General features: G+C 39.2%; 1 protein-coding gene across 1 annotated transcript in view; it reads left to right on the top strand.

Moving 5' to 3' along the window:
- Positions 1–1,370: 1,370 nt before the first annotated feature.
- IARS2 (isoleucyl-tRNA synthetase 2, mitochondrial) overlaps positions 1,371–14,534 on the top strand; it is a 55,963-nt gene continuing 42,799 nt past the window's right edge. Inside the window, exons 1-2 of the mRNA XM_040634486.1 lie at positions 1,371–1,774; positions 3,041–3,163. Coding sequence (XP_040490420.1) covers positions 1,508–1,774; positions 3,041–3,163 — 390 coding nt within the window. The 5' untranslated portion in view covers positions 1,371–1,507. The remainder of the gene's footprint in view (positions 1,775–3,040; positions 3,164–14,534) is intronic.

The following is a 14,534-nucleotide window of genomic DNA, read 5'->3' as shown; positions in this document are numbered from 1 at the left end:
CTTATCTGTAAAATGGCAATACCCATAATACCTACCTCACCACATAGGGTTGTTCTGGCATGTTACGTTACGGGGGTTAATGATTAAATTAGCTAAGGAGCTGGGTACAGGGCCTGGTGAAAGGCTGACACTGAATGCTTACTATTTGCCACTTGCCTTCTTGTGGTATGCTTTTCCATATAAAATTTTCTTTTTATTTTTTGTAGAAAATTGGTCAGTCTTTTTATTTATGCAAGCCAAGTCTTCTAGATGTTGTGTCTTATGAATAGGAAGAGGTACACTTTACAGTGAAAAGGTAACAATTGTGAACTACTATGACCGGGCCAACCAAATACAGATTTCCCCCTAGAGTTTTCCCATGAAAGTCTTCCTATGAAACTTTCATAAGCCTAAATGGGGTAAAGCAAAGAAGCAATTACCATTAGTTTACATGGAAAAATTTTTTAGCATTCCCAGATGCCCAAAATAACCTTTCTTAAGCTTTCCTGATATCTTAGGACACATCTTGCTAACAGATGCACAAAATAAAATGAGATAGAGCCCAGCTGCTCACCGACACAGTTCAAAGGGCTAGCAGCTGATGCTGAGATGCTGACAGTAGTTCCCAGGGCTGGAGCTTGGCAGGGCCACTCTGGTTGCTTGGGGTGCCCGCATAAAGGCTTGCTGCAAAACAAATGCTTAATGCTATTTTCACTTTTTTTCATAAAAGCGAAAATCCTCTTTCGTTTTCTTTCAGTTAGGGAAAACAGGTACTAATGTAGCTAGTGAATGCTATTTTCACTTTTTTTGTTGTAAAAGTGGCTTAACACAAACTTTCAGAAAAGTGGGCTTCTGTCAGAAACTGGAGCTCAAATCCTACACCCTATATATTATTCGTAGGAGTGGGACATAACAGGGGTATAGGGAATCTGAAAATTACATAATTAGGTTGGTTTATAGTATTGGTATTGAACTTTGCACTCAGCCAAAGAGGTGCCGTCGCCTGAGGTAGCCATTAGTCCGTGTGGTTGTTGAGCACGTGGCAAATTACTAGCCCAAATTTAGATACTGTGTGTACAAAGCATACTGAATTTCAAAGATTCAGTATGAAGACAATGTAATATATTTTTTATAATTTTATATTAATTATAGGTTGAAGTGATAATATCTTGGATATACTAAAATATGTTAGTTATTTGCTATATATTATATATACTGGATATACTAAAATACATTAAAAAAATAAAGTCAGGCTCTGTGATTGAAATCTGAGCCCGGGCAGGCCCGCCACACCTTGCCCCGCCCCTCAGAGTCAGCCCGGCCCCGCCCCGGTTGCAGCCAAGACCCGTGGTGGCTGCGTTCTTGAGGTCTCTGGGAAGGACCTGCTTCCCGCCCCTTCCGTGCCCCGCGCGCGTGCGCACTCCGGCAGAGCTTGTGGAGGTTCTCTGGGGTCCCGGTTTTCCAGAGCCCCGGCGGGAACCTCCCGCTGAGGACCTGGCGCTCACCGGGAGGCCGGGGTTGGCCCGCCATGCGTTGGGGGCTGCACCCGCGCGGGCCGGGGGCAGCGGCTCTGGCCGCGGCCCGGAATTTATGGGTGTCACCCCGCCTTCGTTGTCACCCGGGGTGGCGAGGGACGACAAGGAGGCTTTTGGTGCGGTCAGTCACCGGGGCCAGTAACCAGCTGCAGAGCTCGAATAATGGCAGATATCGGGACACGGTGCTGCTGCCGCAGACCAGCTTCCCCATGAAGCTGCTGGGCCGCCAGCAGCCCGACACGGAGCTCGAGATCCAGCAGGTGGGCAGGGAGGCCCGACCTGGCCGGGGGCGGAGGGAAGAAGGGCCCTCGCCGGCCGCCGCTCCGGGAGACCACACCCCTGGCGGGTGGGACCCGGCCGCCGGCTCCGGGTCCTTTTGGGCGGGGGCGTTGTGGCCGGACCAGTGGAAATCATCTGCTCCCCTTAGAGTTTCTTGCTTGAAAACCTCTAGGGGAATCCCTCAGAAATTCCAGAGCAGAGTATTAAGGGGGATGCTTACATAGCACAGCACTGAATAGAAGTCCCATTTTTTTAGGCAAAAAAAGAGTTGAATTTGGACACCTTTCCACTGGCTTGTGAAAAGCAAATTAACATGGACACATATAAATAAAAATTCGATTCTGTGGGAAAGTTGAAACTACTTTTGTGGTGTCAGGCGCCTAGTTGGAATTCTGACTTGTTTGCAGATAGAGGAGCTGTACTTAATTTCCTGAGAGTCCCCTTCCTCAAATCTGCATCTGTCTCCTGTACTAGACTGAATTTTCTAACGGCAGATTCACTTGTTAGCTTCTGTAATTCTGGAGTCTTTAAAATCTGTAATATTCAGCATATATTGGTTAAGTAAATTTGCTTAGCCTAAATATTCTTACAGCAGTTACCAGAGTTCTAGATTAATAAAGCTGTTTTGGCCATCTACGTTTTTTAAGTGTTTATTCAGTACCATGGATATGCCAGGAACTGTGACAATTTCAAATGTTTTCTCATGTCATTTTCACACCAGTTCTGTGAATTAGCTATTATTAACATTTTTTTTTTTTTCCAAATAAGGGAACAAGGGCAAAGTGACTGGGCCAGGGGTACACAGTAGGTGTGAGAAGGGGACTAGTGCTGCAGTGAGTATTGGGATTTGGAAGGTACCAAATGTTGAGGCCAAAGAAGAGCAAGAATAAGAGTGTGTGTAGGTGGGCTGGGGTGTAGTCTCTGGGCCCTTCAGCGTGGCTCCACTGAGGAGTGGAGGGTGGGGAGTGCTGAGAAACTGGTCAGAATTTGGTGGTACTAACTTTTGCAGGGCCCTGTTTACGGTATAAAGAACTTAAACTTCAATCTGAAGCTCACGGGGAAACTATAAAAAAGTTTTAAAAGATGAGGACTCAGACGTGCGTTTTAGAAGCCTCACTATTGGGTTTTAGAGTTGAATGCATATGGTATGGGATAAGAAATAAGCGAATGCTGGCTGTTATTTATGGTAAGATTCAGGGGTTATGTTATTTGTTTGATGTTCAGACGTTGTGGTTCTTTTTAAACAGAAATGTGGATTTTCAGAACTTTATTCATGGCAAAGAGAAAGAAAAGTAAAAACAGAATTTTGTCTTCATGATGGACCTCCTTATGCAAATGGTGACCCACATGTTGGACATGCTTTAAATAAGGTAATTGTAATTTAATTTATAAGACTTGAGGGAAAAATCTTTAAGTACACTTTACAAAAGAGTGTATTCTAATTTTATGACAATTACGTAAATTTGCATCGATGGGTAAAACTAAGTGTATTCAAGTAGGCTCCAAACCCAGCATGGAGCCCATCGAGGGGCTTGAACTCACAACCCGGAGATCAGTACTTGAACTGAGATCAGGAGTTAGGCACTCAACCAACTGAGCCACCCAGGTGCCCCAAAACTAAAATGTCTTAATAGAAAACAGCAAAAAATGGTTTTAATGCTGTGTGAAAAATAACACCACTGGTATTTGCTTTGAGCTTATTTTTATTTTAGTCTAGTAAATATTTTTAGTAAATAATTATTGAGCACCTACTGTGTGCCAGGCATTTTTCTGGACTCTGGGAATTGCAGTGAACAGAGATGAGTCTTGTCTTTATGGAGCTTATGCTCTGATCAGGAAAGACATAATAAGGCAAGTAAAATATCTTTCCCTAATGAATTGCTTTTGTATTACTGTCAAAAATCAGTTGGGCAAATATGTGTGGCGTTATTTCTGGATTCTCTACTCTTTTCCATTAATCTTTGTGTCTGTCCTGCCAATACCACAGTTTTGGTGACTGTAACTACAGAATAAGCCTTGAAATTGGGTAGTCTCATTCTTCCCATTTTATTTTCAAAATTGCTTTAGCAACGTCAGTTTCTTTACTTTTCTCTGGTTTCCTTTTTTTTTTTTTTTTTTTTAAGATTTTTTTCAAGAGATAGAGAACAAGCAGAGTGGAGGCAGAGGGAGAGGGAGAAGCAGGCTCCCCACTGAGCAGGCTGACGTGGGACTTGATCCCAGGACCCTGGGATCATGACCTGAGCTGAAGGCAGATGCTTAACCAGCTGAACCACCCAGATGCCCCAGTTTCTTTGCTTTTCCAGATGAATTTTAGAATAATTATTTGATTTCAGTATCAGAGAAGGTCTCCCTGAGGAAGTGATCTTTAAGCTGAGTTTTGAGAGTACTGGCAGGTACCAGGTCAATTATGTGGGGGTAGATAGTAAATAGCACCAGTATGAAATTGAGAGAACTAATTTTAGCCCCTTCCCCATTTTATTGAGACATAAGTGATGTATAACATTGTATTAGTTTAAGGTATACAACACAGCGATTTGATATGTGTGTGTATCACTAAATGAATACCACAGTTAGTTAATATCCGTAACCACAATTAGTAATTTTACTGCTTCCTTTGGCTTGGATGCCTTTTATTTCTTTTTCTTGCTTGTTTGCTCTGGCAGGACCTCCAATACTATGTTGAATAGGAGTGGTGAGAGTGGGCACCCTTGTGTTATTCATGATCTTAGAGGAAAAGCTCTCAACTTTTCACTGTTGAGCATGATAGTATCTGTGGGCTTATCAAATATGGTCTTTATTATGTCGAGGCACATTCCTTATATACCCACTTTGTTGAGAGCTTTTATCATGTCTGTTGTATTTTGTCAGATGCTTTTTTTGCTTCTTCTGAGATGATGATATGATTTCTATCTTTCCTTCCATTAACTTAGTATATCAGTTGTTTTGTGTATGTTGATCCATCCTTGAATACCAGGGATAAATCCCATTTGCTCATGATGTTTCATCCTTTTAAAGTACTATTGAATTCAGTTTGACAGCATTTTGTTGAGAACTTTTGCATCTTTATTCATCAGGGATTTTGGACTATAGTTTTCTTGTCATGTCCTTATCTGACCTTGGTATCATGATAATGCTGGCCTCATAGAATGAGTTTGGGAGTATTCTCACCTCCTCAGTTTTTTGGATGAGTTTGAAAAGGTTTGTCATTCATTCTTCTATAATTGTTTGGTAGAATGAGCGAAACCATATGGTCTTGGACTTTTGTTTGGAGGTTTTTAGTTACTGATTCCATCTTCTTGTTACTGATCTTTTCAGATTTTCTATTTTTTCATGATTCAGTCCTGGGAGGCCAGCCTACCTGGATTATCCAATTTCTTGGCACATAATTGTTCAAAGTAGTCTCTTTTTTTTTTTTTTAAAGATTTTATTTATTTATTCGACAGAGAGAGAGAGACAGCCAGCGAGAGAGGGAACACAAGCAGGGGGAGTGGGAGAGGAAGAAGCAGGCTCATACCAGAGGAGCCTGATGTGGGGCTTGATCCCAGAACGCTGGGATCACGCCCTGAGCCGAAGGCAGACGCTCAACCGCTGTGCCACCCAGGCGTCCCCTCAAAGTAGTCTCTTATGGTTCTTTGTATTTTTCAAATACAGGTGTAATGTCTCCTCTTTGGTTTATGGTTTTATTTATTTGAGTTCTTTCTCTTCTTGTAAGTCTAGCTAAAAGTTTGTCAATCTTGTCTATCCAAAAAAAAAAATCCACACTTAGTTTTGTTGTTTTCCTATTCTCTATTTCATTTATTTCTGTTCTGATGTTTGTTATTTACTTCTTTCTGCTAACTTTGGGCTTAGTTTGTTCTTTTCTAGTTCCTTGAGGTGTAAAGTTAGTTAGTCTGGGATCTTTCTTTTTAATGTAGGCACTTACTGCTATAAACTTGCCTCCCAGAACTGCTTTTGTTCCATCCCCTAAGGTTTGGTATGTTGTGTTTCCATATTTGTTTGTTTCTATATATATATATTTTTATCTCTTATTGACCCATTGGTTTTTCAGAAATATGTTATTTTCCACATATTTGTGAATTTTCCAGTTTTCTTCCTATTATCGAGTTCTAGTTTTATACCATGTGGTATGAAAAGATACTTGATGTGTTCCTAATCTTTCCACATTGTTAAGACTTGTTTTGTAGGCTAATATATGATCCATCCTGGACAGTGTTCTGTGTGTGCTTGAGAAGAAAGTGTATTCAGCTGCTGCTGGATCGAGTGTTCTGTATGTGTCTGTTAGGTCCATTTGGTCTAAAGTATAGTTCAAGTCCAAGGTGTCTTTACTGATTTTCTGTCTGTATGACTGACCTATTCTTTGTTGAAAATGGGATATTGAAGTCCTCTACCATTACTGTATTCTTGTGTGTTTTTCTCTTCAGATCTATTAGTAGTTACTTAATATATTCAGGTGCTCTGATGTTGGATGCATATATTTTTAAGACTTATATCCTCCTGATAAATTGACCTCTTTATCATTATGATGACCATATCTCTTGTTATAGTTTTTGATTTAAAATCTGTTTTGTTTAAGATAAGTATAGCTATGTCTTTCTCTTTGGGTTTTCATTGGCGTGAAATCTCTTTTTCTATCCCTTCACCTGACCCCTACATGTGTCCTTAAATCTTACATAAGTCTTTTAGAGGCTGCACAGTTGGGTCTTGTGTTTTCAGCCATTCTACATCTATTGATTGGTGATGTAATCTATTTACATTTACAGTAATTATTGGTAGGCAAGACTTACTAAAGCCAACTCTTTTCTGCTTGTTCCTTTCTGTCTTCCTTTGTGAACTGATGATTTTTTTTTCACAGTGGTATGCTTTGGTTACCTTCTCTATAACTTCTGTACATTTACTGAAGGTTTTTACTTTGTGATTACTGATGAAATTTGGAAGTTTTTGGATTCATGAGAGAATGGCTAAGAAAGAATTCTTGACATTTTTGGTGCAAAAAGGTGACTTTATTATAGCATGGGGACAGGACTCATGGGCAGAAAGAGCTGCACTGGGGTTGTGAGGAGTAACTGATTGCATACTTTTTAATGAGTGGGGGCTAGGGATAGTGTAAGTCTCTAAGGAATTAGGAAGCAAGGCTTTCAGGACCTTTAGGGGCTCACTGCTGTTAAGGTTACTTTTAGTTTTTAGTAAAACATAAACATTAAGGCACTAAGGCAGCCATGAGTTCCCCGAGGAAGGTCATGCTCTGCATGTTTCAGGTATCAGTGCGCTGCAAGCTGTAAGGAGGTTTATTTATTTATTTATTTATTTAAAGATTTTATTTATTTATTTGAGAGAGAGAAAAAAAGCATGAGTCAGGGGAGGGGCAGAGGGAAAGGGAGAAGCAGAGTCCCCACTGAGTGTGGAGCCCAGCGAAGGGCTTGATCCCAGGACCCTGAGATCATGACATGAGCCAATGTCAGATGTCTTAAGCACTGAGCCACCCACATGCCCCAGGAGATTTAATTTAATCTTCATTTCTCTTGCCTTTGTTTCCTTCAGTGCTTACTATGAGGTTTACATAAAATATTAGCAGTCTTCTAAGCTGATAACAACTTAACTTCAGTCACAAACAAAAATTCTATCCTTTTACTACTTACGACACATTTGTTTTATGTTGTGATGTCACAATTTACATCTTTTTATTTTGTGTATGTACTAACAAGTTATTGTAGCTATAATATTTCTACATATATAATATGTAGCTTTAATATTTCTGCCCTTGGGACTCTTTTTTTTTTTCTTGAGAGGGAGAGAGCGCACGCACGTGTGAGCAGGGGGGGAGGGGCAGAGGGAGAGGGAAAGAAAGAATCCTAAGCAGGCTGCATAACCAGTGTCGAGCTTAATGTGGGCCTCTATCCCAGGACCCTGAGATCATGACCCTGAGCAGAAATCAAGAGCTGGATGCTTAACCGACTGAGCCACCCAGGTGCCCCTGTCCTTTGGTTTTATATTAGAGTATGGCATAAATGGACCAACATATTATACTATTGGGGTATTTTCAATTTGACTATACACTTACCTTAATTATTTTTGCGTGTTTTCCTGGTAGTAAATAGCATCCCTTCATTTCAGCTTGAAGAGCTTCTTTCAGAATTTCTTGTATGGTAGGTCTAATGGTGATGAACTCCCTCAGTGTTTGTCTAGAAAAGTCTTCATCTCTCCTTCATTTCTCAAGGACAGCTTTGCTTGGAAGTTTATTTGTAGCATTTTGAATGTGTCATTCCACTCTGTCCTGGCCCGCAAGGGTTCTGCAGAGAAATCTGATAGCCTTATGGGGGAGGGGGAGTCTTGTAATTGACAAACTTTTTTCTCTAGCAGCTTTCAAGGTTCTTACTTTGTCTTTGATTAAAAAACAAAAGATTTTATTTATTTATTTGAGAAACAGTGAGATAGGGAGAGAAAGCAGGAGCAGGAGGTAGGGGGGAGAGGGAGAAGCAGGCTCCCCACTGAGCAGATACTACACCAGCCCTCTCCCTAACCTAGAATGGCCACACACCTTCACACATCCTGCACCACAGCACACTCCAGCATGCTCCCATCTATATGTCTAAAGGAACCAAAGTAAACTTCTAGTAAAACACACATGGACAGACACAGAAATGAAGATCTACAAACTGCCTGACAAACAATTCGAAAAACTGTCCTAAAGAAGTTCCAGGAGCAACAAGAAACACAATTTAATAAAATTAGAACAGTACAAGAGCAAAATGAAAAGTTCAGTCCAGGAATAGAAAACGATGAAGAACCAACAATACATTTTGGAGCTGGAGAATACAGTGACTAAACCAGTGAATTCAGTGGAGAGCTTCAGCAGCCCACACAACCCATCAGAAGAAAGAATCAATGAAATCAAAGACAGATCATTTGAAATTATCCAGTTAAAGGTATAAAAGATACAAGAATGAAAAGGAAGAAAGAAAGCCTTCAGAACTAATTTGAAACCACTTTTTAAAAAAATCTATGTTTTATGAGAATCCCAGAATGAAAAGAGAGGAAAAAAGAGTCAGAGAGTTTATTTAAAGAAACTATAGCTGAAAACTTCCTAAAACTGGGGATATATGTGGATGTCCAAGTTCACTAAACTCATACATTCACAAATAAATAAAACCCAGAGGTCTTCTGAAAGACACACTATAACAAAACTGTCAAAAATCAAAGACAGGGGCACCTGGGTGGCTCAGTCAGTTAAACATCCGCCTTCGACTTAAGTCATGATCCTGGGGTCCTGGGATCGAGCCCCACATGTAGTTCCTTGCACTGTCATGCCCAGGGTCACACTCTGTTTCATTGAATTTTGTCTTTTGTTTTTCTGTTTTTAATTTCATCAATTTCTCCTTTTTATTATTTCTTTGCTTCTGCTTGTTTTGAGTTCATTTGTTCTTTTTGTAGTTTCTTGAGGTGAGATTTTACATTTTTGATCAGACTTTTTGTCTTTTCTAACATGCATTTTATTGCTGTAAATTTTTGTTAGCACTTCTGTAGCTTGTGTTCCACAAATTTTGACATGTTGTATTTAGTTTACATTTTTATTCAGTTCATTGTAGTTTGAGATTTCTCTTGAGAATTCATTCCTCTTTGGTCCATGGATTGGTTAGAAGTGTGTTTGCCTTTTCATCCCTTTACCCTCCCATAGTCATAACTTGTCTTACGTATTTCCTCACATGTTTCTGTCTCCGTAAGACAGTTTGTGATAGTTGTTTTTTCAGCTATGAAACATAAGTTGAAGATTTGAGTAAACAGAAAGTTTATGGTATTTACCCATATTTCTGTTTACCATGATCTTTCTTCCTTCTTGATATTTCCACATTCCTTTAAGTTTTCTTTCTGTTTAGAGAATTTCCTGTAGCTTTTTCTTAGGGTAGGTCTGCTGGTCAGAAAACATCTTTGCTTTCCTTCATCTGATAATATCTTGATTTTCATTTTATCCTTCAAATATATTTTTGCTGCATCTAGGATTTTGGACTGATTTTTTTTTTTTTTAAGCACTTGAAAATTATTGCGCCACTTGCTTCTGGCCTTCATATTTTCTGATGAAAACGCTACTGTAACTCAAATTATTTTTCATGTATAAACAAGGTGTAATTTTCTTTCTCTGACTTTTTTATTTTTTAATTTTATTTAAGTAATCTCTATACCACACATGGGACCGGAACTCACACCCCTGTGATCAAGAATCTCATGCTCTTCCAGCTGAGTTAGCCAGGCGCCCCATTCTGGTGTCTTTTAAGACATTTTCATTTTCAAAAGTTTAATGATGATGTCTCTTGGTGTGGATTTTTTTGGATTTTTCATGTTGGACATCCTTCAGCTTCTTGAATTTGTAGGTTTATGTCCCTGACCAGTTTGTGGAGTTTCTGGCCAGTACTTTTTCATGTAGTTTTTCATTTATAACTAAAACAGTCTCCTTTCAGGACAGCAGTGACACCAGTGTTAGATCTTTTGTGATAGTCCTGCAACTCCCTGATTTCCATTTTTTCCCCTGTCTTTTCTCCTGTTTTTTAAATTGAGTAATTTATCATTCAGTCATGAAGTTTAGTGGTTCTTATCTTTGTCCCCTCCATTCTGCAGGCACGCCCATCCACTGAATTTCTATTGCAGTTACTGCTTCACTTTTAAAGTTATTTTTACTAATTTTTCACTTTTAAAATTTACATTTGATGTTCCAGTTATACCTCAAGTAAAAAAATACCATTTACTTTTTCTCTATACCTACAATTCTTTGAAGCTTTTTATTTTTTCATATTTTTCAAGTGTGGGCACAATTGCTTGCTTAACCATTTTTATCATAGTTGCTTTAAAATCTTTTTCATGTTATTCTAACATCTCTGTCATCTCAGTGTTGGCTATCTACTGACTCTCTTTTTTCATTCAGTTTTGGGTCTTTAGTGTTGGTATGATGAGTGAATTTTTATTGAAACCTTGACATTTCTGTATTTTTTGAGAGTCTGGATCTTCTTTAGACAGTCTGTTTTAACAGCTTTCACTCACTGACACCTCTCCAGCAGAGGAAGTGGGTCTGGCTACTGCCAGGTGGAGGCAGAAGTCCAGATTCCCCACTCGACCTCTTCTAACACTAGGGAGGGGAGCTCCTTCTTACTGCTCAGCAGGATAGGAGTTCTGCTTCCCCCTAAACCTCCACTGTTACGGCCCAGCTAGAAAGTGGTAGTGTGCCATGTTCCTGCTCTGCATGGCCTCTACTGATACCAGGGGAGGAGAAGGTGGCCTTGTTACCACTGGGCAGTGGTGAACATCCCAACTCTGCATTAAGCCTCCTCTGAGCACGGCAGTGGAAACAGGGAGGGGTGCCTCATTGCTGCTGGGTGGGAATGAAAGTCCAGGCTCTCTACATGGTCTCCACTGACACTGTAGAAGGTCTCATTACCACCCATAGGGATGTAGTCCCCACTTGCTACTTGATTTTCTTTGACACCATCCTGGCTGGGGAGGAGGTGTCAAATTTTGTGACAAATTTGCAGATGTGGAAGTCTAGGCTCTTCACTCAGCTTTTGCTTGAAGGGGTGCCTGACTGGAATAGAGCAGTTAGATTTAACTTATACTGGTAGCCTATGCTGGATGTCCTTAATGAGACTTGATTAAGTCTAGGTAATGAAGTAGTATGGAATCTTGAACGAATCAGGTAGATATATCTGTACTGACATGAAAGATGTCCAAATATTATTAACTGAAGGAAGAAAAACAATTTTAAAAGTGTTACATTAGGATCTAATTTTGCAAAAAATTTTAAACCTAATATTCGTTATTTCTGGTACATTCGTATTTTTTTTAGAACAAGGAACCTGTATTACTCTTTAAAAAAAAAAAACAACTTGTATTACTCTTATAATCATGAACAACAAAGAAAATATTTTTAAAAAATTTTAACATACTCAATGGCTAAAAGGTAAATCTGGGAAGTAAATATGTTTGAATAGTCAAAATTTAAAGAAAGATCAAGGAACACATTGCTCTACCAGATAGGAATATAGTGTAGCGTTATTTGTTCTGATCAATAAAACAAAATAGGTGTCTGGACTAGTCTTGTCTATTTTAATGCATTCTTGTTACTTATCACACAGAAGCTTCAAGAAGTATTATCTTTGTTTTAAAGTTGCTCCTTTTAGGTTGTTTTCTGTGTTTTAAATTATTTAAGTATGACTTATCCATTTGTCTTTTGCAACTTTTCTGCTGCATGTGTTCAAAGAATTAAGACACTTTAATCTGAGAAAGTCTAGTTTCTTATTTTTAATATACCCAATAAGATCATATATTGTAACAAAAGTACAAAAACTCTATTGTTCCAGATTCTTTTGGTTGCTAGAAATAGAAAGGCAACTCTTGACAAGGTTAAGCAAAAATGGAAATTTATTGGCTATTTTAACTGTAGAGTCCAGAGATAGTTTCAGCTTCATTCATGGCTGGACCCAGGGGCTCAGATACTATTAGAGTTGGTTTCTCTCCATCTTTCACTGTTAAGCATGGTTTTCCCTTTTGATGCTCCCCTTACGCCCAGTCCCACCCCACACATTTCCCAACATTTATAGGTTTATATTCTCCCATCTTCTCTTTCCCAGCAATTCTTAACAAAGGTCCTGGAATTGACTCTTCTTGTCCTGATATATCACAAGACTATCCCTGAATCAGTCATTTTGGACTTGGGGATAGAATATGTTGAAGGCCACAGTGGGTTATGTGTCCACCCTTGTAGCAGGAATGGAGGGGAGTGAGCTCCACATGGATTGAGGGGAGAGAAGTTACTCTCTCAAAAACTGAGGCACCATACAAATCCACCTCTTACGTGCATAGTCGGAGGTTCCGTCAAAGACTTTGGGCCCTTTGGAACTAGAGGAGGAACAGTTCTTGCTTTTCCTCAGACCAACCTGGGTGGTCTCGCTTGCTTACCTCTACTTGGAATGCATTTCCCAGATATTTAAGTGGCTCACTTTCTCATTTCCTTCATGTCTCTGTTCAGACGTCATCTCATCAGGCTTTACTGATCTTGCTCTAAAACAGCACTGCCACCACCACCGGCTCACGTGCTGTTTTCAAACCTTTAACCTTGCTTTTTCTTCATAGTGATTGAATATATTTATTTTCCGTCTTTCTTCATCAGAAGGACCTTGTCTCTTCTGTTTACTGCCATGCTCTAGGTTCTTAGAACAATTCTGGACATATAGTAGACATTCAAAAATATGTGTATCAAACAAAGGAATACATGAGTATTGTATAGGAAAATGAAAGAGACAAAAGGAGAAATGAGGACAGAGGGTTATTGTGAACCAAAGAGACCAGTGGTTCTTAAACATATGGAGGAACGTGTTTGGGGAGGACTAATAAAACATTGTTTTTGCATCCTTGCTGTTCCTTTTACATATGCTTCACATATACCTTTTCCTACTAGGGACATTCTTCATTATTAGCTCAAATGATTCCATTCTGTTAACATGGTCAAAAGCATCACTATTCATTAGAAATAATGCAAGCTACAAATCTAAGCCATATAGGTAAGTTAAAATTTTTTAGTAGCCCCATAGAAATAAAATAACAGATGAACCTTATTTTACTATTATATTTAACTTAGCATATCTAAGCTACCATTTTAATATACAGCCACTGTAAAACCTTTGTTGGAGATATTTCACATTTTCTTTGTACTCAGTATTTGAAATCTGGTATATATTTTATATTTATGGTCCATCTCAATTTGGACTAGCCATGTTTTCAGTGTCTCAGTAGCCAACTGGTGGCTAGTGGCTACTTTATAAGACATTACAGTCTATAGCATGTATGTACGCATTCATTTCTTCAACAGGCACTTTATAGGGTAGGGCCAGATACCGTTCTAAATGCAGGGAGTTTACTGCTGAAGAAGACAGATGGGATTTTCAAGGAGTTTGTGTTTTACTGGGAAGGGACAGATAATCAAAACAGTTTCAAATAAGAGTAAGTGGGATGGAGGTTATTTATATATGGATTGATTTAAATAATATACCTACTGAAAGTGTACAAATCTTTAGTATATATAATTAGATTAATTTCTATGTCCTGTGACTACCACCCAGGCCACAGGGCTTCTTCCTGCTGTCCGGTAAGAAGTTGGAAAGTTAGGGGGCGCCTGGGTGGCGCAGTCGTTAAGCGTCTGCCTTCAGCTCAGGGCGTGATCCCGGCATTCCGGGATCGAGTCCCACATCGGGCTCCTCTTCTGGAAGCCTGCTTCTTCCTCTCCCACTCCCTTGCTGTGTTCCCTCTCTCGCTGGCTGTCTCTCTGTCACATAAATAAATAAAATCTTTAAAAAAAAAAAGAAAAGAAAAAAAGAAGTTGGAAAGTTAGATTTTAAGTGGGGGAAGTTGTGGGAGGAATGTGTAATATCTTTTCTACTTTTGATAGATGTGGAAAGGAGGAAATAATTTTCTGGACTATTGCATTGTTTCCTTTTGGGAAGAAGGAAATTGAGCTTGGAGCCAAATCTGTCCTTTGACTTTGATCTTCCATTTTATAATGGTAATATATTTTTAAAGGGCTCTGCTGCCTTCTAGTCTCTAAAATGAACTAAGAAGGGAAATCAGTTATAGAACTATACCTAGTGAAAAGATCTAGTGTTTTAGTAAGAGTTTTGTCAGTGTTAGAGTTAACTGTGATATCCCGTACTCTAAGTACATTATAAATTCTGCATTGATTATATATTATTTCTTGGCTGTGAATAT

Source organism: Ursus maritimus, unplaced genomic scaffold (assembly GCF_017311325.1).
Source record: "Ursus maritimus isolate PB19 unplaced genomic scaffold, ASM1731132v1 scaffold_2, whole genome shotgun sequence".
Classification (NCBI taxonomy): Eukaryota; Metazoa; Chordata; class Mammalia; order Carnivora; family Ursidae; genus Ursus; species Ursus maritimus.
This window is presented reverse-complemented; position numbering and strand designations above follow the sequence as displayed.